This window comes from Argiope bruennichi, chromosome 5 (assembly GCF_947563725.1).
Source record: "Argiope bruennichi chromosome 5, qqArgBrue1.1, whole genome shotgun sequence".
Classification (NCBI taxonomy): domain Eukaryota; kingdom Metazoa; phylum Arthropoda; class Arachnida; order Araneae; family Araneidae; genus Argiope; species Argiope bruennichi.
The window spans coordinates 118,655,737-118,680,427 of NC_079155.1; the positions used below are offsets into that span (position 1 = coordinate 118,655,737).

General features: G+C 29.4%; 1 protein-coding gene across 1 annotated transcript in view; it reads right to left on the minus strand.

The window, feature by feature from the left end:
- Window positions 1-801: 801 nt before the first annotated feature.
- Window positions 802-24,691, minus strand: part of LOC129969565 (cytochrome P450 4c3-like) — a 45,535-nt gene continuing 21,645 nt past the window's right edge. The window contains exons 7-11 of the mRNA XM_056084191.1: window positions 18,482-18,685; window positions 16,020-16,193; window positions 14,513-14,579; window positions 2,556-2,735; window positions 802-1,148 (exon numbers count right to left, since the gene is read on the minus strand). Of these exons, the coding sequence (XP_055940166.1) occupies window positions 973-1,148; window positions 2,556-2,735; window positions 14,513-14,579; window positions 16,020-16,193; window positions 18,482-18,685 (801 nt within the window). The 3' untranslated portion in view covers window positions 802-972. The remainder of the gene's footprint in view (window positions 1,149-2,555; window positions 2,736-14,512; window positions 14,580-16,019; window positions 16,194-18,481; window positions 18,686-24,691) is intronic.

The window sequence follows — 24,691 nt, forward strand, 5'->3', positions numbered from 1 at the left end:
TAAATATATCAAATTTGGTATGTGATTTTGTGACTATACTATCATAGTACAATATTTCAAAAACACACATGACTTTCAATGGCAGGTTATAATTTATATATTCCATTATATTGGCTGCTCCTTTAAGATAGTCAGAAATTAAAGTCTGAAATATTACCAAAGCATAATAAAATAAATGTTTGTCACAATGTACGAAATTAAACCGTGAAAAAGTATAATAAAATTTTGAAAAAACTATATTATTTCTTTTCAACAAGTTTTGAAACATTGTTTTAACATTTTATATTTATCAGATGCTCGACTTTTTAAATTTAACGTTAGCTTATTTTTAATTAATTATTTTATATATTACTTTTTTTCTTTAGATATTTTTAACTTTTAATGAAACACTTCAGTTAAAAAATAAATTTTAATTAATTCAAAATTAAAATCAAATTTCGTCATTTTTTAATTTATTTTCTGCTTAATATATATAATGAAGTTTAAAGGTACAAAAAGTGTAATGTCATATGTTTACAAATCTTAAACATATCGAAAATAAAATCAAATGGTAATTTATTTGAATAAATGGTGTAATTTTAACCCATCTGGATAAATAATTACACTAAAATATATGATAAACACAATTAGCTATAATTAAAAATAAATTATTATTATAATTAAAAATAAATTTAGATAATGCTTGCATAAAAGAACTTTCTTCGTCTAAAATTTTAATAATATTTCATGTAAGTTATTTCGTATTTTTTATTTGTTGAAAGAAATAACAATAATGAAATGTCTATAGAATACAACGTTGTTTATTATATAAAAAGAAAAAAAACTTTAAAGGAGTTACAAGAATTATAAAGTTACATCAAGTAGCAAATATTCCAGTTACATCACTTCACATAAAGAAGTACAACACAAACACGACATTACAATACATAAAGTTATTTTTCAGTACAACCTTAAATTTTAAACAATGCACCTCTATTGGTCTTCACGAAACTTTCTTGGTACAAACGACATTCTCAAACCATATTCTGACCTGAGAACTAGTTCATCGATGAGGTGGATTCGATCCAAAGGATCCAATGATTTCACGTGGAATTTCCTGAGAATAGTCGCCATGACAGTGACAGCTTCGAATGTAGCGAATCTTTGGCCTGTAAAAAGGGCAAGCATAAATAATCATTAAGAGAAAGAATAAAGAGCACAAAACGGTTAAGTCTGTTTCCATTACAGTATATGGAATGGATTTTACAATGAGAAATGATGCCCACTTCCTTAACTAAAAGATGAATATATATAAAATTTACGCTTGATCTTTCTTAAAGAAGTGTACTACGAAATACGTTCTTTGGTTAACATGAAAATTGTCGTCAGGATAAGTAACACTAAGATTTTATTCTCTATCCTGAGATTCGACAGAAGTAAATGAATTATTGCATTACCGATACTGATCCGAAGCCAGTTAATTTTTAAGTATTACAAAGACAATTTAATTCGGTTTATTTAACAAAAATTCAAAATGAAGTTTATATAGCAAGCTGCGAGAGACCAACATAACCCATTATTGACGAAATATACATTCCTATGTAGTTGAAAACTTACAGGAATTAAACCATGAATTTAGTATTTTTTTCTTTTAAATTTTGAATGAATAGAACTGAATTTCTACTATAAATTATAAGGTACTTGTGTATTATTACCATTGTGCTATTGACAAAATGTTGGCTTAGCGGCATGATACAGGCGACTACATTCAAGAGACTAATGTAATGTCTTTGGCGAATTTGTTTGGTAATTTATCGTTGTATGAAGCAAACATGAAATTACTGGCTGTGGTTTTTGACAATTAATCGCAGCCATCTGGTTTATTTCTGTTCAAATGTATCAATTATTTAAAAATATATTTATATATTCATGACTGTTCGCCTGAACGTAATGATATAACACGAACCTTTTTCCCTACTATAATGTTAAGTTGTCTTTAAAAATAGTCTTTTAGAGGCTTTCTCTATTTTTTAACTATTAAGAAATTATAAAAATGATACTTTTTGTTACTAATGAGAGCTAATTGTAAAATATTTTAATAAATATTGAATTATAAACTTTCGCATAGTATTATTTTCACACATTTCGAAAAGTTTCAAATCAGTGTAAATTTAATTATAAAATTTCTCATCGTGTTTTTCATAAATGAAAAGAAGTATTTTCGAAATTATAAATTAAACTATTTTAATTAGGATTAATTTTGTGAAGACATCGACATACTTATAGTCTGCTCTAAATATTACATATATATTCAGTAAAAATAGCATATTCATTCAGTAATTCCTAATATGAAATTCAATATCTTATAACAGAGACTTCCCAAACTTAAATTTTAATTTTGCGGTCCACTTCATTCTTGCTATTTCTAATATACAACTTAATGAAGATTGCAGGCCCAACATACTTTTTATTTGCAAGTTGTGAGAAAATACATATACATTCAAATATGATCGCTAGCCATCAAATATTAATCCACGAGATCATTAGTGGACGTGAACTCTTTCTTTATGACATACCAATGCAGTTTCTTGGCCCCGCTGAAAAAGGTACGTAGGCAAATGGATGTCTTCCGGTAGAATTTTCCAGAAGAAATCGATCTGGATCAAAAACTTCCGGATTTGGGAAAACATCAGGATCCCTGTGCAGCATATATATCAATATGCCGCAACTAGTTCCTTTGGGTACCAGGCATCCGTCTGAAAGAAAAAAAATAATTGGTTATACCATGATAGCGATTAAGGATGAAATTATTTATTCATCTATGAAAAACAATTTCTAATATACAAGAGTAACCATTTATTTACTTTACCTATTTCCAAATAAAAGTTTAGAGTAGTTAAACAAAAACAAAATTGGAAAAATTGTAAGATTTCTGTTCCATAGTCATGGAGGGAAAAATAAGGCCATGTTGACAAATATGCTTTAATAAGTCATATCACTGACTCTCCAACCCGTCCGAAGTCACACGGATAAATAATACTGAATGACCGGACCGCCACAACATAAACACTGGCGGGAACTGTAGTTGAGTCTTAAGGGCCATCACCGGGCACGGTACAACCCTTCCCGAAGGAAGTACGTCCTCTCATCTTTGGGAGGAGCCAAATCCCCCACCTTTTTGTGTACCCTCCACGGTGGCGAAATCCAACCACATGCCTGAAACATCTCATCATTTCGAGGTGCCCCCCCTCCCGCGAGAGTTAATCTGGTTTAATAAATTAGATGTAAAAACTATAAGGGAAGTAGTATCCCCAAACCTTTTTCACATACTCTCCAATAAATAAATCCTCTCACCACTCTCCGCAAAAAGTGTGGAAGTAATTCAATGAATGCCTTAAATGACATTAGCGTACATTAGTTACGAAATTTTAATCCTTGGCGTGAATTCTTGAAGATTTATGCCTGGTATATGGTTAACCATATCTGAAAACCGAATTTCTAATTCAGGCTCTTTTTTTCTCCGCATCGATTGAAGCCATAATTTAAAGCTGGACTACAGTTATAGTTACGAAATCGCAAACTAAATTTGATATATACTTAGATTAAATGCTTCTGAAAGAAATCGCATACCAAATTTGATATATATTTAGTTTGAATGCTTCTAAACGAAATCGCATACCAAATTTGATATATATTTAGTTTGAATGCTTCTAAACGAAATCGCATACCAAATTTGATATATATTTAGTTTGAATGCTTCCAAGAGATGGTCAGCAACTTGTTGGATTTGGGTCAAAATTCGATAAATATCTACAACATTGACATTTATGTACCGGACTTTATCCATGTAGCTCTCTTCGTCTTATAGTTCACATGTTAACTTTTATATTCGAACAGTCAATCTTTCACTGAATAGGTTTTGCTCAAAATTTGACAGAAGTCTGCAAATGTAGTGTAAAGTCCATATACCAAATTTAATATGCTGTGTTGAAAGGGTTTTTTATTATAGCTTTCACAAACAAACAGGCATAATACGAATCCAGGGATGTCTAAAATGCGAAGATTTGTCAAAATTTCGAGCTTGAATTTTTTGACGATTACAATATTTTCTCTTTAATTCATATACGAGAAAACAAAAATTAATTTTTCAATTATATAAGTCATTTTAGTAACATATTTTTTGTATTTCTAACATAATTTATGGATATTTATTTCTGTACACCTATTTGTATATCAGCATGAAATATCTAAGAATGAAAAAAAAAACTATAAAGAATATTGACAATGTAATTAAATTAAATACTCGTTTTTTACACACACTGAGCAAAATGCAATGAATCTTTTTCTGCATCTCCTTCTCTGTTCCGAAATAAGATAGGCTGAACGAACATCAATTGAATTGTTTGAGAGAGTGAAAAACAAAGGAAACAGAAATACGTTGATTGCCTTCATTTTAAGAATAAAACAAGCAACACCAAAAAAGTTCCAGCAAAATAATCATTTACCAAAAAGACTTCCGAGGAACTGATTACAGCTATTTGCATTCAGTTAATAAAGAGCTGATTTGCATTAAAATATTCATCTTATAACATTAGGATCAAAATGAATTTTTCAATCTAAATGTAGGTCGCAATTTCAGATTTAAACGATATTCTTATGTCTTCTCCATTAAGTCCTTTATATACTTGCTTGCCGAAAGGTTAGTTGTGTTTTCCATTCGATGACTTTGGTTCGCGAACCAAATTTTGTAGACTGTTTGGTGAAAAGGAATGAAATTCGCAGTTCCGCTATGAACGTGTTCACCGTTCTCCGCTTATTGCAAATCAAATTATAAGATCAAATCTGCGGATCTAGTTGTTGGCTGTCAATTTCACTTAATCGCCTGGACGAGCGTCATGCTAATATCGCAAGCTGAAATGAAATTAACTTTATCAAAGTAGCTACAGGTAGTTATCAAAATAATGAAAACACCTTAGATTTATAAATAATCCTTTATTAGTATGGTGTAGTCTTCATTAGTAGTCACGGCCTTTGGCATGTAATAAGCTTGGATTCGCCAAGGAATCAATTCATACAAGTGTTGAATAATGTTTAGATTAATATTGTATCATTCTTCCTGGAGATATTGTGAAACATTTGGAAGAGATGCCGGTGGAGGATATCGATTACGTATTGAACACTCTAAAATAGACCACAACGGTTCAATTATATTGAGGTCGGGTGACTGTGTTGGCCAAAACAAATGCTTAACTTCATCCTCGTGTTCATCAAACCATGATTGGACAAATATAGCTGCATGGATAGGTGCATTATCATCCTGAAAAAAGATATTCTCTTGCAGGAAACAAAGTTTGCATCATAGGATGGATCTGGTCAGCTAAAATTTCTATGCACTTCTCCCCATTGATCCTTTCTTTCAGGGTTACGATTTTCCCAGCAGAAAACCACGACATGGCTGCTCATATCATGACAGATCACCCCCATGCTTTATAGTTGAAAGAAGACAATCACGATCATACGCTTGTGCAAATGCTCTGCAAACGTGCACCCGTCCTGTTGTAGGGAAAGGTGTGAAACACGATTCGTCAGACCATATTACTTTCTTCCACTTATCAATCGACCAGGTTTTGAGAGTGTGATACCACTGTTGACGACGTTTATCATTAACATCTGTGTAAGTGGCTTGGGAATTGCTGCTTTGCCATAAATGTTCTGTTTATGAAGGTGCCTTCTAACTGTAATCACTGATTCTGGAGAATCCAGATGGGTATTGAGCTCTGCGGTCCCTTTTGCTGCAGTTGTTTGCTTTTTATACATTGCAATCCGCTTCAATACCCGTCGGTCTCTTTCACTGAGCTTCTCTTTCCGCCCACTATTTTGCTTTGCCGGGCTTGTCTTGCCGCGCTGTGTGTATGCTGTCATGACTTTAGACACCGTATCTCTAGAAATGCCTAAAAGATGGGAGGTTTCGGTCACACTTGCTCCAGCTAGACGGGCTCCTACAATTTGGCCTCTTTGAAATCTGAGAGGGCTGACAATTTACAATCCAAGAATTACAGTACTTCAGTAAAGCTAACACATATTACCAGAATATATACATTGCTAATTATAAGAAATCTGGTGACTATTATTATATTTTAATGCTTACGAAGCTCATTCAAAAAGGGCACTTTTATTCACAGATGTTTCATTATTTTGATAACCACTTGCATAATTCAATATAAAATTTACAAATATTCCTCTAACTTTTTAAATATCCTGCGGATTTTTAATTGAATAGGTAAGATTCTTCATTACTGAAGATCAGATAGTATTTTGGATAGTCAAATTAGACAGCAAAAAAAACCCCTGGTGGGATGGTGTTGGTTAATGACTCGCATTACAGGCTTCACTAGCAAGATTTTCATTCTGGAATTCGCTTTGGAAATGCTTTTATCTAACGCAGTGGCGGATTTTCGACTTGGCAAATGTCTGGGGGCCGTAAAAAGGTAAATTAAAATGTTTTCCTCATATGCAAATAAATAAGTTTGTAAAAATGCAATTTATATGCATTTTAAAATATTATAATAATACTTTATCAAACATGAGTGGTCATATTCCTATATATTTCATTACTTTAACGTAGTTACTAGAATATTTATAACATTAATGTTTGCTCCTAAAATTAAAAAAAAAATGTAAATTTATTTAAAAATATGTGTAAATGTAGATACCGGCCATTCTGGAGCTTCATTAAAAAATATATATATATTTAATAGAAACATCTCTATTTATAAATATAAGGAGAGATGTGGAGGGGGGCGCTCTACAGAACAAACCGTTTGATCTACAGCTATACTGCTTGGTATATATATACTTTGGGGGGCGGAAATGTGGACCTGGGAACAATTGTTTTTGAAATTTCAATTCATTAAAAGTTAAGTTGCATCTTCGTTTTTGAGCGATATCTTTCGAAAATATTAATGCACCAAAATAAATTTTACACTGTTTCAAAATTTTTAAAATTGTCTTAGATACTGATCAATAGTGATAATGATGCCAACTTAATATTTGAACGAATTTTTGCTGAAATTTGACAATTTGTAAGAAATATTTATTTTTTTCCCAATTTTTAACAATAGACTGCATTGTTGCTTTGAAGTTCAAACTGTTATCATCGGTTCATGAATTATCTCATCGCGTAATTTTCCTCCATTATTGAAAAGTAAGGAATAAATATTTTGTTTATTATCTATGTAGTTACGATATAAATGACCAAAATGAAATTGAAGTTTATAAGATTTTATAACATAGACTAGCCGCCTTTGGCGACCAGCCGGTTCGCCAATCTTAGTATTCGTTAAAATTTTAATAATTAAATATTTTATGCAATTCCAACTTCTTCAGCAAAATATTTTATTCTTCAGCAAAATATTTTAAAACTTCAAATTTTGATAGTCATATAATTCACTCATAATATTATAAAGGCTTTCAGTCATAACGTGATATGTATCTCTCTAATTTTCTGTTACCCCTCGTAGAATTTATGCTTTAAATTAAAGTGTAAAGGATTAATCTGCAATTAATATAACAATATTTTTTACTGAAACAAAGCATTTTTTTAATAATATGATTACTGATAATAGAGTCACTGAGCGTTTAAACTTTATGGGCACTAAAGAATATCTTTCTTAATTTATGTAATATCTCAAGCATTTGTCAACAAAATTTTCTCAGATTCATCATGAATGGATCGATTCATTAACAATGTTTCATTTTAAATGCATCAAACACTCAGAAAATAAAATGAATCGTTTAAAATAATCTGTCGAAAACAGGTTTAAAAAAACTACTTAAAAAACGATGTACTTAAAACTATAAGCATATATAAAAAATATATATAACTAACATAAATACAATTTAATTACAAAAGCATGCAACTAACCTAAAAATAATTTAAATCATTGAAAACAGGTTAAAAAAAACTACTTAAAAAACGACGTACTTAAAACTATAAGCATATATAAAAAATATATATATAACTAACATAAATACAATTTAATTACAAAAGCATGCAACTAACCTAAAAATAATTTAAATCATTGTAAACAGGTTAAAAAAAACTACTTAAAAAACGATGTACTTAAAACTATAAGCATATACAAAAAATATATAACATAAATACAATTTACTTACAAAAGCATACAACTAACCTAAAAGTAATTTAAATCGTCCGTTGATAATGGTTGCCATGCCAACGATCAGAACACAGTGCGCATGCGTGAATTTTCTTCGCCTTTTACGTAACGCAAATGCGTGAATTTTTCTACGCCAGTTGGGGTAACGCTATGCAGATTATACATTTTTAATTTCCTTTATTCTGTGCTATTTTAATTCAAAAGTACTTCAGAATGAATCTGAAACATGGATTAATTAACAATGTTTAATTTTAAATGCATAAAACATTAAGAAAATAAACAGAATCGTTTGAAATAATCCGCCGAAAAATCTTAACCCTAGCCTCATTACTGTTGGGAGAAAAAAAGAACTAAAGCCTAAATCATTTGGCGTTGGGGAAAATTGAAGATTTTTTTGGCGGAAAAGTTGGCGGTGGGGAAAATGGAAGATTTTTTTGGCGGGAAAGTTAGTTTTTAATTAATAATTGACTACCCCTAACATTTAGGGGGATGAAAAATAGATGTTGGCCGATTCTCATAGATACCGGATAAGCACAAAAAATTTCATCAAAATCGGTCAAGCCGTTTCGGAGGAGTATGGCAACGAAAACTGTGACACGAGAATTTTATATATTAGATGAACCACACAGTTACACTTTTAAGTCATGACGTCATGGGACATAGCTGACTGACGTCATCACATTAAAAATTTTCATCTACGTAATGAGTGGAGCATATGTAAAACAATTAATTAAACACATCTGAATATCAATTTCAAGGTATCATGAATATGAAGTTATATATAACGATTAACTGAAATTAAATTTAATCAATATCTCCGGCGAACCATCTGATCGTCAAAAGTGATTAGTTAAATAATAAAAAATACATTTTTTCACAAAATTAGTAAGATAAAAAAAATTTTTGCTTAAAATAAATCATTAACAAATTAACAACTTTTTGAAAGGATAAATGAAATGCTCACTGCTTATGGCCGCAGAATACCGAAATCGGTCACTTCTTAAGGATTCTTAAGCTTTTCGTGAACCATTTGGCTCGTAAGTATATAAATCCAAAAAATAAATAGCATTATCCGAATTAAATGTTAGTATATTTTGAATGCAAAAAAATTGAAGCATCTGAAAATTCAGTACTTTAATGAAGTAATATGATTTGTTGTTGGAAAATATTTTCTTTGGCGGCTACAAAAATATAGAATCGATAAATAAAATTTCAGTAACATTTGCTCATTTTCGAACACGTTGCAGTGTCTTCGAAGCTAATGCTTGAATGAAACTGGTGACCTCTTTCATTTTTCCTCATTTGAGACGACATTTTAACTTTACTCATATAATGTAATAAAGTGAAAATTGATTTAACAATTTTTTCGAAAATGAATCCGACGCCTTTTTACTTTCCCGCTTACGAAGTATGGGGAAAGAATTGTTACTATTAAAAAATTCGAAGTTGATAACTTGACAAATCTGCGCGTTTTAGATCCCTCTGAATTCGCAAAACACATTTTTTGTATTAAGTTTGTTTGTCTGTTGGTAACTTTTGAGCTAGACGGATTAAATTTGGTATATGGTCTTTTCACCAAATGTATATATTTTCAACAAATTTTGGAAAAAAAATCTGTTTAGAAAAGTCTGCTTGTCCAACTGTTCGAATATAAATGAACGTGATAACTACAAAACGAAGAGAGTGAAATGGATAAAATTCAATATACAGATTTATATTAACAACTTAGACACTTCAAATTACGAGCCAAATACAACAATGTTTTGACTGTCTGTCTTTCTGCACTTTCAACACATGTAAATGCAATCACACAAAAAGCAAGGATTTAATTACATCAAATTGGTATGCGATTCTGTAATTACAAGTGCATTTCTGTGCCATATTTTTATTTCACTCGGTGGGGAAAACGTGTCTAAAACAGAAATTCGATTTTCGTATACTATTCACTATGTCAGGGATTAATCACCATAAAATTACAAAGGATCACATGATAGAATCAGAAGAAATACTAAATTCACTTTTAAAAAATGCATCGTAACTGTTGTTCGCCAATGCCATGCAAGGTGTTATCTGGGATATAATCTTTATTAGATAGTATATGTGAGAAAGTTTTGGAAAGACTATTTCCTCTGGTTTTTCTTATCTATCTTCTAACTGTTACAATTAGATCATTTAAAGTTGAGTATTATATATTTGAAGAACCGTGCTTGATGAATGCAACGTTTTACAACCCGCAAATCCGCTTATTGCAAATATCCGTTTCATATCGGAAAGTCTTTGAGAAGCAAAAACTTTATCTTCTATTCCTGGCAACATCCAATAAATTCATAATTTAGTAAGAACTTTTAAGTAATCTTTTGGTCTTGATCACAACAGCGTCAGCATCAAAAGAGTTTTATTAAATGGTTATGGAATTTGTGAATAGTGCACCATCCTGCCAGTCTCGATTTTAAATTACATCTCTATTCCACTGTTCCATTACGTTGAACTTCCACGATGCGTTTTGAAAAGGAGTCAAAGCTGTTATTAAATTCAAATCAAGCTTTTACGAGTGTTGATCCGTCACGTGATCCATACATCTGGCTCTCGTGCATATATTTTGTATTCATTTCCCCCTTTCTCAATGGCTGTAACTTATACCAGACGATCATTAACTAACTTCCTTTTTTCTTAACGAAAGAAATATAATCGTTAAGTAATAAGTAACCGGTTATAATAACTTTGTTCCATAAACGATCTCCAAACACTTCCCGCCAAAGGAGCAATCTCAAAAAATTTAGAACAAATAGGTGCTTTAAGATAATATTTTGTTACGAGACACATTCAAAAGCGAACGCGTCAGTTTTATGACAAGTGTATTTAGATTCGTTACTACTTTTTAAAGCTTTGTTTTTATTTTTTATTATGACTCAAACTACGGAAAACAGGCGTTTTAAATGCCACGGAAGCTTTATCTGTAAATTTTTGTTCTTGCCCTAATTTGTGGATAAAAAATATTATTTTGGTGCAATGAAATTCAAGGTTCAAAGTACCAAGGTAAGATTTTTTTTAAAATTCTTCTTTGCAATGAAAATAAAATTGTCGTTTTTAACAATTATTACGCAATTATTTTCATGTTTTTTTTTTTGCTGTATATTTGAATGAAGATTTAATAATAAGTGTTACTATAAAATTAAAAAAAAAACTTTATGGCGTTGTTAATGCATAGCACAAAAATATAAAAATTCACAAAGATAATTAATCTCGTAAACTCGTGCTTTTCTAAATTATTACATTATTAATAATTTGCTGCTTCAGTTGTTAACTATTTGAACCAAAGCATATATTTTACATTTCGTCTTTACTGGGCTTTAAATAGCTATGTAATAACTTCGAATCTTAATAGCGAATAAATTTTTTGTAAACTTCTTCGTTCAGCTGCTAGATGAATTTAGGCTCATTTAACTCTTTTAAATTATAAAATAGTGTTATAATTATAGTAATTCTATGTATAATTATAGTATATAGATAGAATTTCCACCTTTTGTTTTAACTTCATGTGCAGTTTTAATCTCTAAACTGTTATTTATGCCCAATTAGATACATTCTGTTTTGGAAATATATGATGATTCAAATAATAATTCAAAGAACGCATGAGATGCTTATGGGTTTCAGCCTTTTTTGTATCTAATTATAACACCTAATGAGTAATGTTATAATCTAAGTAATTATAGCATAACTTATGCATGCTGTTAAAGGATTTTGAGTCAAAATAACCCTCAATTTTCTAGTTCTGAGATTAAAGTGCTTTCAATTAGTTGTCGACTTTTCTTTATCGTAATCGTTTAAAAACCATTAATTAAAACATTTTTGATCTCTGGAACTGAAGACAGTGTCTTAAATTTAATATTATCTTTGACCAGTGCAATTATTAATCGAAATCCCGAAGATTAGAATATATTTTAACTATACAAAAAAAAAATTATAATGTCAAGCTAAATGGTTAAAAATTAGAACAGCTATACTATACCACTTCAAGAAGGTTATTTTTATTGATAATAAACTATAATTTTATAAAATATATTAAATGGGTATAAATTTATTAGTTGCTTTTTTGATAATAAAACATACTCTTATTGATTATATTAAATAATAATAAACTTATTAGTTGCTTGTATAAATACATATTATTATTTTCTTTACTTACAAAAATATCAACAATATATATATTTACCACTTAAAATGTATATAAATTTACTACTGATATCTTATTCATACCCTTTCATTCAACAACTTTGTGTTATTTTTTATGTTTTTTATAAACTTATATACATACTTACTTACTTATATGCTTCTGACAGCAATAGTGGGCACATGCATTTTAAATTTCAAATTTGGTGCTAATCTTAATTCAATCTATGACAGCACAAAGTCCTCAAAAGCAGAAAGATACAAAGCAAAAATTTAAAATTTAATGCAAAAATTTAAAATTAATTAATTTAATTGAATCCAAATTCTTCTTCAATATAAATAACATTACCATTAGCTTTTTGACTGGCCTTATATTCTGTCGTGCTAAGCAATAAGAATGAAGCATAGATCGCATCAGAATGCTATATTACTGAGTGCACAATTCAAATTCGTCCAACATTTTGAATATTTTTAAATGAAATAATCAAATTCAAAAGTTTAATTTCTTTAATTTCATCTCTGACACCTTGAATTTCTCTTCATACTGAAAACCATTGGAAGTGGTCACCCCAAAACTTTCTCACATATTCTGTAATAAACTTGCCATGTCAGTGAACGCCTTATTAAGCATTGGCGTACAATAGTTCCGAAATATTAACTTTTGGCGTGAATTTAGCATTTTTACTGAATCTATCGTTTCATTTATGGCGAGTGTTTTGGCGATTAATACCTGCAATGCGTTAATAGTATCAAAAAATCGAATTTATGTTTCAGACACGTTTTTCAAAACCGATTGAAACAATAAATTGACACAAATCTGCCTAAAATCCCACACGAAATTTGACGAATATATCATTGCGTTTTTGAATTATCCTGTTTATATGTTTATCAAAGTACAGACAGACAGACAATTAACACGTTGTTGTATTTGGCTCAAAATTTGACGTATATCTACACTATAGATGTTAACTCTGTGTACCGAATTTTATCTATTTACATCTTTTAGGTTTAATATTATCGTTTTAACTTATATTCGAACAGTCGGACTTCTGCTAAACAGATGTTACACTAAATTTAAGAGAAATTTGCAAATTTAATGTATGGACCATATATTAAATTTCAACCGTTTGGCTCGGACCATTTTTGAGTTATCTTTGTCACAGATAGACGGACATTTTCTAAAAAATTTCCTTCTTGAACGCTCGGCGGTCTAATACTTAGAGGTTCGTCAAAATCTCGAATTCGAATTGTTTGACGATTACTATACTTTCTATATACTACATATACGACAAAGTAAAAAAAAAAAAATGTGTGTTTTGCAAAAGGATAAATCCCCTTTTGTTGAAGCTAAAACTTCATTTCAATAGATACAACAAATATTTCAAACTAATCTGAGTTTAGAATAAATCTAATGCATACTTTGCAAGTAAGAAAAAAAGGTGTGATGCTGTTTATTCACTAAAAAACAGCGAGCTATTATATCTCACTTGACTTAGGATACACATTTTATAAGAAGGCTCTTGGATTCAGAATAATTTGTATATTTATTTTAATTTAGTTACAGTAACTTCCCCTTTTGAAATAATACTTGGTATATTTTAAAACGGATATTGAAATGTAATCAAATTACAATACCTCGGCACACCATTTCCAAGTTTCCCCACGATACCAGCTGAATTTTGAGACTTAACGTGCATCGGGCCTAAATGCCCGATAATGCCTTTGATGGAATTCAGTTTGAAACCTGTATCTTTCCAGTGTAGAAATAGGTTTTACTCTAAGGTTACTATAGCTTAATAAACACCTATAATGAAGATGTATTAGTATAAAAGTGTATTTAATGAGAATATGCTTAAGAGGACGGATTAAATGTACTATTAGCCTAAAACATCTTTAAACACTATGAACTTCAAGATTTCCGATATATTGTATATCTTTAAATCTTCAGTCATTTAAATCTGTAAATATTCAGCCATTTTACTTTTCTAAGCAGATAATTTAAATGACTGAAACGATAAGGCAGTCCAAAAAAAAAAAGTTAATGTCATTCATGCCGTTGAAATTAAGAACTGACAAAAATTCAGCTTTTTGGAAACGTTGCAATCACAAATTTTTTTTCGAATAGCAAATGAATATTTACAGATTCAAATGTCTTTGATTATTGCAAGTATATACGCCAAACTCACCGATTATAAGGTCTTCTTCCAAGTCTCTTGCTATGAAGGGTGTAGGGGGCCAAAGACGGCGAGTTTCCTAAAGTATATGGAATATTGGTTATTGTAAATGAGTCTTGAATAGATGCGAGAGAAATTATTAAAATAATATTTTATTTTCATTTTGTGGATACTATTTTTTTTTCTGGCCATCAAGTAATCATAGTTGAATATCAGTAATCTCTTTATTTCCTGTATTGAGCAATAAATATCCAATGTATTAGAGGTATTCAGAAATATATAGTACAAAAATAGGAATCAATAAATTAGGAAACATAAGTTTCAGGCATTTTGAATTGAAATATCTAGTATTGACAAATTATCTTGGCTTATTATTACAAATATTGCATATTTTTATATGGAAGTTTCTAATTGACTGAATATTAAGACATCTAGTTAATGATTAGAAATAAATAATTAAGAAAATTTCAAAATTTCAACTATTTTTGATTTTTTTAATACAAAATTCTGTATAGATTTAAATTCTGCATTTTTTTTTTGTCAAATCTCTTTTATGCATTTTTAATATTTTTCTACTTAAAACCTTTTTTTCGCATAAGGTTTTTTTAACAATCTTCTGCAAGAAAATATTTACAATATTTGATGAGTGAATTTTTGATTGTTCAGAAATCTGTAAGAAACAGCAAAGACAAATTATTTGAAAATGTAAAATTGACTGTTTTTTCAGTAAATATCAAAGATTTTAAAGAAAAATTTTTGACGAAAACATTGAGAAATTTTATGTGAAACAAATAGTAAAAGATATTTAATATTTAAAAAACGATAGGTACTATTATTTTGAAATTTGAATATTATCCCCTTTATATTTGTATTGAAAATTCATATGCATAGATTTAAATATCTATTATTACTTACTTAATAATTGCATCTTATTATTTCTCAGAAATTAATTACTGATTTTTAATTTTATACTTTATAACCTATATTTAATTATCGTTTACTTGTAGTTCAACCAATTTCTTTATGTGGTAGAAACTATAAAATTAGTAATATCATATATTATAGTCCTAACGGACAAAGAATTTTTCACATTTTATTCATATATTTAAGTAACATAGAATTGCAGATGAATGACCGAAAACAAGACAAATTTAGAATTAGGAGTTATTAGGAATTTATTTTTGGAGCGCGTATTAGAAGTAATTATATCAAAAAAGTGGTATTTGTATCAGGAATTAAGAGAAAATTTGCGAATAAAGTAATATAGGTTAATTTGAGATTAAAATTTGAAAATTAATTTGAATAAAAATTAAATTAACATGTGCCATTACATTTATATGACATCAACTCAGCATTTCGTCACAAATTGCTGCGAACCGTGACAGTTAAAATTTTTATAGTCCATTGTTATAACTTGGGTTTGATTGAAAATTATTTTTTAGACTACAAATAATTATCTTTTCGTTGCAATTTCATTGCGCGTATTGGCAAATCATTTAAACGATTTCTTGGAACTTACTTTGAGAACGCAGTCCAGGTACTTGAATTGTTTTATATCGTCTAAAGTAATCTGTCTGTCCTCATCATCTCCCAAGATATCGTCTATCTCTTGTTGCACTTTTCGCTGTATTTCAGGGTGAAGTCCCAGCATGTACAGTGCGAATGACAGCCCAGAGGATGTGGTGTCGTGACCCTAAAAAAGTATGAAAAGACGTGCCTTCCTCAGATCACGTAATGAAATTGCTAATTAGGATATAATTTTCATTTTTTTTTTTATTTCTGATCCTTGAATATCCGTTGGTTGCAATATTTAGCAGATTGGTGTTCATAAATTAAGGGACAACAACCTTTTGTAAGGAAAAGAATACAACTTAAAATTGATTTTTGCTAATAGAGACATAAATATAAAATCAAACAAGCCTAAAGAGTATATAAGCAGAGGAGAAGAAGAAAAGAAAGTTGAAATATCGGTTTTTCACATTAAATAAATGACTGTTAATGCAAGAAAAAATATTTTATAATATTATTAGCAAACCAAAAATAAAAACTCTTTATTTAAAGGAATTTCGGAAAGAGTTAAGTAATAACAATTTTACAAGAGTAGAGGTAGATTTAGTAACAATTTCACATTGTTACACATTTCCGAAAAAAGTTTAAAAATCAAATTTGAAGTTGGAATATTGCTTCATTTATCATAAACCAATTTCCGAACTACATAATTTTATTGTATCAAACAATTTCAACGTCTTTACGACTCTATCATCAAGGAGTAAATTCTTTCATATTTGATTTTCCTTTTTTTTTTTTTTTTTTTTTTTTTTTGAAAATCGGCTACTCTAATACCAAAAGAAGTATAACAAGACTTTTGGAAAAGGATTTTCTTTTTTCATTCATGAATTTCGATGTACAAAAAGAAGCTTTTCATAGACCCTGTTTTTACGATTAAAGTAAATTTTTCAAAAATAATTAATACGTAATTTAATTAATTAAATTTTTACCGGCTAATTTCTTCTGTATAACATGTAGTTAAAAGAAAATCCAAAACTGTTGTACAATTTTTTTAAAAATGCAAAAGCAATTTTCTGAATAAATATTATTTTTTTAAAATTTATTCATGGCCGAATTAAGTTATTTCATCGTTTGACGGCAAGACATATGACTTTTTTAATCGCTATATCCTTTTAATTTAATTTTTTACTCTCAAATTATTATTAAAATTAATAATAATTTGAGAGTAAAATGCAATTTATTATTAATAAATTGCAAAAATAAATAATTAATTAAAAAAATTAATTATATTAAAAAAATTATTTAAATGCAAAAAATCGACGTTTCAACATTTCCTTATAAGGTAGCCCTTTTTCAAGTATTTTAAAAGTTAGGAAATTTGGCGATGAAATTTTCTCACTAACTTAAATATAATGAATGATTGCGTGTGGTAGAACGATAAGTTAGTCATCTTAACGAAGTAATTAAACCTGAATCAGCTAATATGAACAGGCGTTTCATTTTTTAAGGAATTTAAGTAGCAAACACTATTATATTTATTACTCTGTTAAATCAGAATATATGCAGTAGTATTAGGATCTCAAAGAACCATTATAAAGGCATTAAATGTAATTTTACGAAAAAAGTTATTTTAAATATAACGCTACTAAAGCATTCTGTAGTGATATTGTTTTCATTTCAATTCAGACATTTCTTTTTATATTGCTGTTTATTTCTGGAAATTCTGTATTTTATTATTTTCGGCAATCGATAGTTTCTTCTCCAGCTCAAACAGATAATTAATAAATTTCAAATTTTTAAAGCATAAAACTGCAATGCTTGAAAACTAATGTTGATAGTCAGAAGATACCTTAAATGTACATTCGATTTAAGCTATACTTGTTGTTTCCATTTCTGAAAATATTTTCAATCGAGTCACTCAATCTCTCTTGTCATTCTTTACTTTTTAGATTGAGTACTGTTACTCGTATAATACAAGATTAACGAAAAGTATTGCCTTGCTGAAGGAATTTACAGTAGTGTAAATATTTGATGCACATAATTATAAGCAATAAGGCAACAATTTAATATTTAATAATGCATCGATGATTAAAAAAAAATCAAATGTGTTCTTTTCAATTCTTTCTATCGGCTGATATGTTGACAATGACATTTTTAAAGTTTGTTAGTTTAGTTAACTTCCCATTTTAAAGCAACACTAAGGCTATTTCGGGACAGACCTCGCAATTTTGAACCTCGGTCAGTTGACGAGGGCAACAGCTGAGCGGACAAATCCTTCTCCAAACATCCACAAGGCCGCTTAGCCCCGATGTATTTAACTTATATCAGACCCGCTTACACAACGGTTCTTCGGTGGTCTCGAACCTGAAACCCTCCGGTCCAAATCCGAGACCTTACCACTGGGCCACCGTGGGGCATGATATATTTGAAGGGCTCACCAGAATGAAATATTTGTTTGTGAACGAAACTTACCGCAAACATGAAGTTATCCACTTCTTCTGCCACATCCTCGAGAGTAAAAGTCTCGTCATTCAAATGTACGTCCAGCAAAAGATCCAAAAGTGCCTGCCTTCTTCGGTTTTTTCTGCCGATGATTTCCTCATCATCTGCATCATTATTGTTCGCTGATGAATCAGTGCGTTCCTGGAGTTTTTGAACTTTTCGTTCAGCTACTACCTAAAAATAATGAAGCAACAGATTAAAAATAATTTAAGAATAATAATTTTGTACCAGTAAACACTCTTTGCATTTCACCTAACTTAATTTAATTAATTTCAAATTTGTAATAATTTTACTACCATCTAAAGATCGTAAAAACAGAAGTTAACAAAAATTTTAGGAAAATTATTTCGTTCGAGCCCTTTTTATATTTCGCCTATCTTCAGTATTACGAACTCTAATTAAATTTCAAATTTGTAATCATTTTACAAATACTTAAAAATCATGAAGATGTGGATTAACAAGAATTTTTCGATGATAATTTTGTATCGGCACATTTTGATTTCAGTCGAAATTTTGTATGGTGAAATTCAATTAAATTTGAGATTTGTTTGGGCCTTTTCTTGAATTATGAAGGCGTTGTCCGGCGTTTTTTTAAACTCCAATACTTCAAAAAGAACCATCCTATACCTGAATTAAATCTCACGGAAAGCCTTAAAAATATGACCACAGGAGACAATGTACATTTGTATAGGGCAAATCTTTATGATACGTTAGATGAAAAAATTAATTGCATAAAATTTATTGGTTGGAGATGAGTAATCTGCATTAAGAGCTGAATTGTTGGGCTAACAATTGGCAATATTTAGCAAATAATTAATTGGAAGAATGTCTATGGTAATCAGTTATTAACAGTGTAATTCAAGGCCTTAATTTCTTCTGGATATTTTGCGTTGCTAATGACTTTTCCGACGCAAACCCCATGTGCGCATATGGCTTTATATGGCCTTTTTTTTCTTGTGAAGAAAATGCCGCCTTTATGAAATCTTACCCACAGAAAACATGAAGAATTATTTCCCTTTGCATAAAGCAGTGACATACAGTAACTTGAATGATCGAGCCACTGCTAGCAATAGTATGTGAAATGGAAAACGTGCAAAAACAAGACTTCGACAAGAGCATTTCGTACTTTAAGATCATGGAAGTTGGAATGTTCCATCATTGGCGATGGGGCATTTGACTACACATTATTACATTGATATGTCTCCAGGCGAACATTAAACGTATTTATTTATTCATCAATTTCTCATCTTCGTACTCAAAGTGACCACCTCAGCTAATTTTACCAGAGATAATGTAAAATGAATGGCTTATCTCCTGCAAATAGAACAATCCTTTCTCAGAATTGCATGCAGATAGAAAATTATTTAGTCGCATAAATTCGTGGATGTATTTATTAATGTGGCATAAAAACGGTAATTAACTATAGCCATTAATAAACAAAAAATGTAAAATGTTACGAAGATTGAAGGAATAAGATGTCATGAGTTTGGCATGACTTAAGTGAAATATTAATTTCTCATTATATTTGTAATAGAGAAAAATAATATCGAAATATTATATTTTACCGCCCATCTGTTATTTTGAGTGAAAATTTTAATATATGAAAGCATAAGATGTTTAAAAAATATAATACTTAAAACATGTAGCTAAAACAATCTTTCGAAATCTAGTTAATTCTCTATTTCATTTATGTATGTTACATACTCCTCATTTTGAAAATTTATGTATGATACATACTCCTAATTAATCTTTTTGCAAATTTATGTATGTTACATACTCCTAAATAATCATTTTGCAAATTTATGATTTATAATGGGGTAGTAAGTATGAACTTTTGTAGAGTAGTTAATATTTTTGATATCTTTTTTGTGTGATATATCATGCGAAATATTTGTTAATTAAACATTATTAATTATAATATTATACTACTTTTCTAATTTAAATTTAAAAATTATATTTCAGTTCAAATCAAACAGTTCCAAATAGTTTCGAGAAATGAAAAATGATCTTCATTTCTAAAACGTGGAAATATTTAATGTCGCTTTATATAATTTTCTAAAAATTTAAAATTTAAAGGGCAATGTAAAATATAAATAATATCGAACAATCCTTAACGAATTATTTTTGAATATTACCATAAAAAACTTCTTTTCATTATTTCTAACATTGAGAAATACTCACAACTAAGACAGTTTCATCTCTATTGCATTGACTATATTTTATTGTTTACTAAAATTACCAATTTAAAAGATTAAATTCTTAAAAAATGTTTTACTTTCCATTTTTTATTTACAAGGTGTGTAAAACCATTTTCGATGGAGACGTTTAGAATCTCATTCATCATTTTCATCATATAAAAAAAACTTAATAAATACATACATTAATGCATACATGGTAATCTTTGTTTTCATGTCTCATTACTGATATAAATTCCTTTGTAACTAGCGAGTTTAAAAAATAAGTAAATATATTTTTTCTCTATTAAAATAAATAGTATTTACTTTTTTATTGGAATCATTATGTTACATTTTACAGTATGTTTTCTCTTATTTTTAAATGCAAGTATTTGATGGCATTAGAATAATCTTTTCATGGGAACAAACTGCGCATGATGAGAAAGATTCTAGCATTTTACTCGACAGCTAATATCCGCATCCTAGGGAATATAATATAACAATTTCTTTCCACTTGTTTCACTTCGACGCCACATCTATCACTTCCTAGACGCTTGCAAAAGCACTTGCCATCCATTAGGATGCATGCTTTCAGTTCTCGCATCCTCCAAACATCCTGCCCTACTCCTGTTTCAGAGCTCACAATCATCGCACGTAAAAGAAAAAGGCAAAATAATAAACGTGAGAAGAAAATGATTCCATCTCTTTGGAGGGGAGGGGGAGGCTGACGGAAAATAATCACCCAGTCATCGAAGCCGGGTAACAATAAAAGCATATTTGGAAATAGCTTCGAGGAAATGGTGCCCACAGAAAGAACTCTAAGACCCCTCATTTGGGAAATAAAGCGGGGGAAGTTAGGCGGAGGGAATTGCAAGAACAATCAACTATCCTCGGAGAGATCGCGGAAAAACTTCGTTTGTTCAACCCCCAGATGGGCCGGGAATGTCTGGGGAAATTATAATGGTGAGCATTAGTTCTTCTTGGGCTTGCGGTGGATCCATTGGGAGAAGCGATAGAAATCTATTCTTGGTTGATGTAAATTCAAAGGCGTGGTCATTGTTTGGGTCTATTAATATTAAACGAAAGTACTTGAAGATTAATTAAACAACTTGCTTCAAAATGAGCTATAGGGGCGAGGATTAGAAATTCATTGAAAGTCCCCTAACATTTCTTTTTCGTATGAATCATCAATTGCGTAATTCTTAATACTATATATATATGCCATTAAAACAATTTTTGAAACTTTTGAACATAAGTCTGAGGAATGAAGAAGAAAATAAAACAACTTTTGAAACTTTTGAACATAAGTCTGAGGAATGAAGAAGAAAATAAAACAATTTTTGAAACTTTTGAACATAAGTCTGAGGAATGAAGAAGAAAATAAAACAATTTTTGAAACTTTTGAACATAAGTCTGAGGAATGAAGAAGAAAATAAAACAGTTTTTGAAACTTTTGAACATAAGTCTGAGGAATGAAGAAGAAAATAAAACAGTTTTTGAAACTTTTGAACATAAGTCTGAGGAATGAAGAAGAAAATAGAACAATTTTCATGAGTGATATTCAATTAGTAATTTGTGTCATTAGGCATAAGCAAACATCTCTGCAAAAAATAATAATTTTGATAAATTCCACTTGCTTAAATATCATTATCATAATACTGAAAAAAAAATAGCTTTTATGTCTTTCGCGTTAGTGAATGGTACTGCGGTAATCTCAAATATATATATATATTTTCCTTTTTAAAACTTTTAATCCTGAATCCACATGTGATTGTTCTTTTGATAATTATGGTAATAAACTCTAGTTGTTAATTTAATAATGTAAATAACGTAGAAATTTTTTCCTTCGCATGGGGTACTCAATATATTCAGAGGCCTGAAGTTCTTAAAAAAGTATGCAAAAGTTTTAACAATTCATTTGTGGCTAGTATAAATAAATTGTAAGATGCTATCAATAATTTAATAAAAACAGTAATAGCATTGAAAATTAAAAAAAATTAATATAGTTTTATGATAGAATGAATTCTAATATAACATCAAATATTCATTATTTATCCTGCTAATAATTGCAAAAATTTAATTTTTTAGAAGTTAACTTTCCTTTCAAATTAATACTTAAAGTTGTAATTTGTGCGAAAAGAATATGAAACATATTTTTTGTTGATTGATGAAATTACTTATAAGAGCAGTAAATATTTGAGAATTCATTTATTTCAACGAATTTTGGCATCGATTTTGAACAAATGAAATAAACTGGCGACAATTCATAAATTTTATGCCAAATTCCACTTTTGGGAGATAATAGACTCAATTGAATTTTATTTACTCATAATCTTAATCTGGAGATACTTCATTATCAGTAAAAAAATAATTACAATTTGATCCTCATTTCCTGTTCCTCCTAATTTTGTCAGCTACATTTTCTTTTTTGATGTCTGACGGGTATCAGTCATCCAAATTACCCAAAGGCTTGTATAAATTGATGTCAGAATACCAATTACGCTTATAATTATACATTCGATAGTGTTATGATATTCATTTAATTTTCTTTATCAGTTTTTTTTTTGTCAATGTATTTTTCTTTTTTGGGGATACACATTCTTTGATTTTTAAAACACGTCTCTCTACATGTGGCATACGTATTTATTTTATATAGAAGAAGAATATTCAGCAGAAAAATATTAAAAAATGTTTTATAATGTCTCCATTTTTCTCCTCATATACAAGATAGAAAAAGAAAAAATATTATAAACTTTAAAAGATTCGGACACAAGTTTTAGATGAATCGTTTCGCTCCGAACTTCAATGGGATTTAAAAACAAATTTTTGGAATTAATGTCTATAAATAAGAAAACACAAATATGGATAAATCCATTTTTTTAGATTCTTTACATCAAGTTTGTACATTTCTATTAAATTATAATCAAAATCAATTGATAAATTTTTCTTGTCTGTATGAGTGCAAGGGAACGCTCTATATGCAAAACGTAAAGAGGCTGACCATATGTTGGTCTGTATTTTCGCATGCACGTAGATACAATAGCTCACAGAAGCAAGAATTTAAATATAGGAAATTTTTGATGAAATTTTGTTCTTAAAATTGTTGTTTTGTGCCAAATTTTGGTTTCAATCGATGAGAAAGAAAGAAAAAATCACAATCGAGGTGATTACGGCCAAGCTCGATGTCGATCCTGTTGGAAGTGGGATAACACCTTTATTAGAATTTATCCAAAGAGGTATCGCGGAGATCACTCCAGTTATTTAAACTGATAAGCTAAATACATTCATAATTTTTCAATCAAATCGTAGAAATACGTTTTATTAGAATATGCCCAATTCCTATTATAACAAATATTTACTGACTTATCAAAACTAAACTTAAAATCAAGACTTTTGTTCTAGCAAGGAAGTAGTAAAACGTTGTGAGAAGATTTCCTGATTCTACTTATAGAAACCATAAAATATTTAACTTCATCTGGATATATAGAGTCACCGAAAATTTGATTAATTTTTTTTAAATACGCACATTTAACTAATGCTCATTACTGAATGTATAAATATTCAGATGCCATTTCTAATACATGCTATTCTAATTTTCTTAGAGACAAGCCTTTAATTCATTTTTCATGCGTAATGAATGTATCTGAACAACATTCAGGCATTTGAATCAGCAATGCGTCATCAAATTTAACTCATACTTAAAACAAAAAAAATACGTAATTTCCTATTAAAAAATTAACTTATTAACATTTAAATAAAATAAAAAAGGTTAGACAACATCTTAGAAAGTTGATTCAGAATTGCTAAATAGATTGTAAATATGCACAGAGAGATTCAAGGGGGCTTCTATTTTCTTAGAAAAAAAGATACGACCAATAAATAAATATATATTCAGTATCAATTCGCTCATAATCATTTTAGGAATCTAATTAACTTTTTAAAAAATTCTTTGTCAAAAAAAAAAACTCGTTGATTGCACTTCAGAAAAAAGTGATGATAGCTGCAT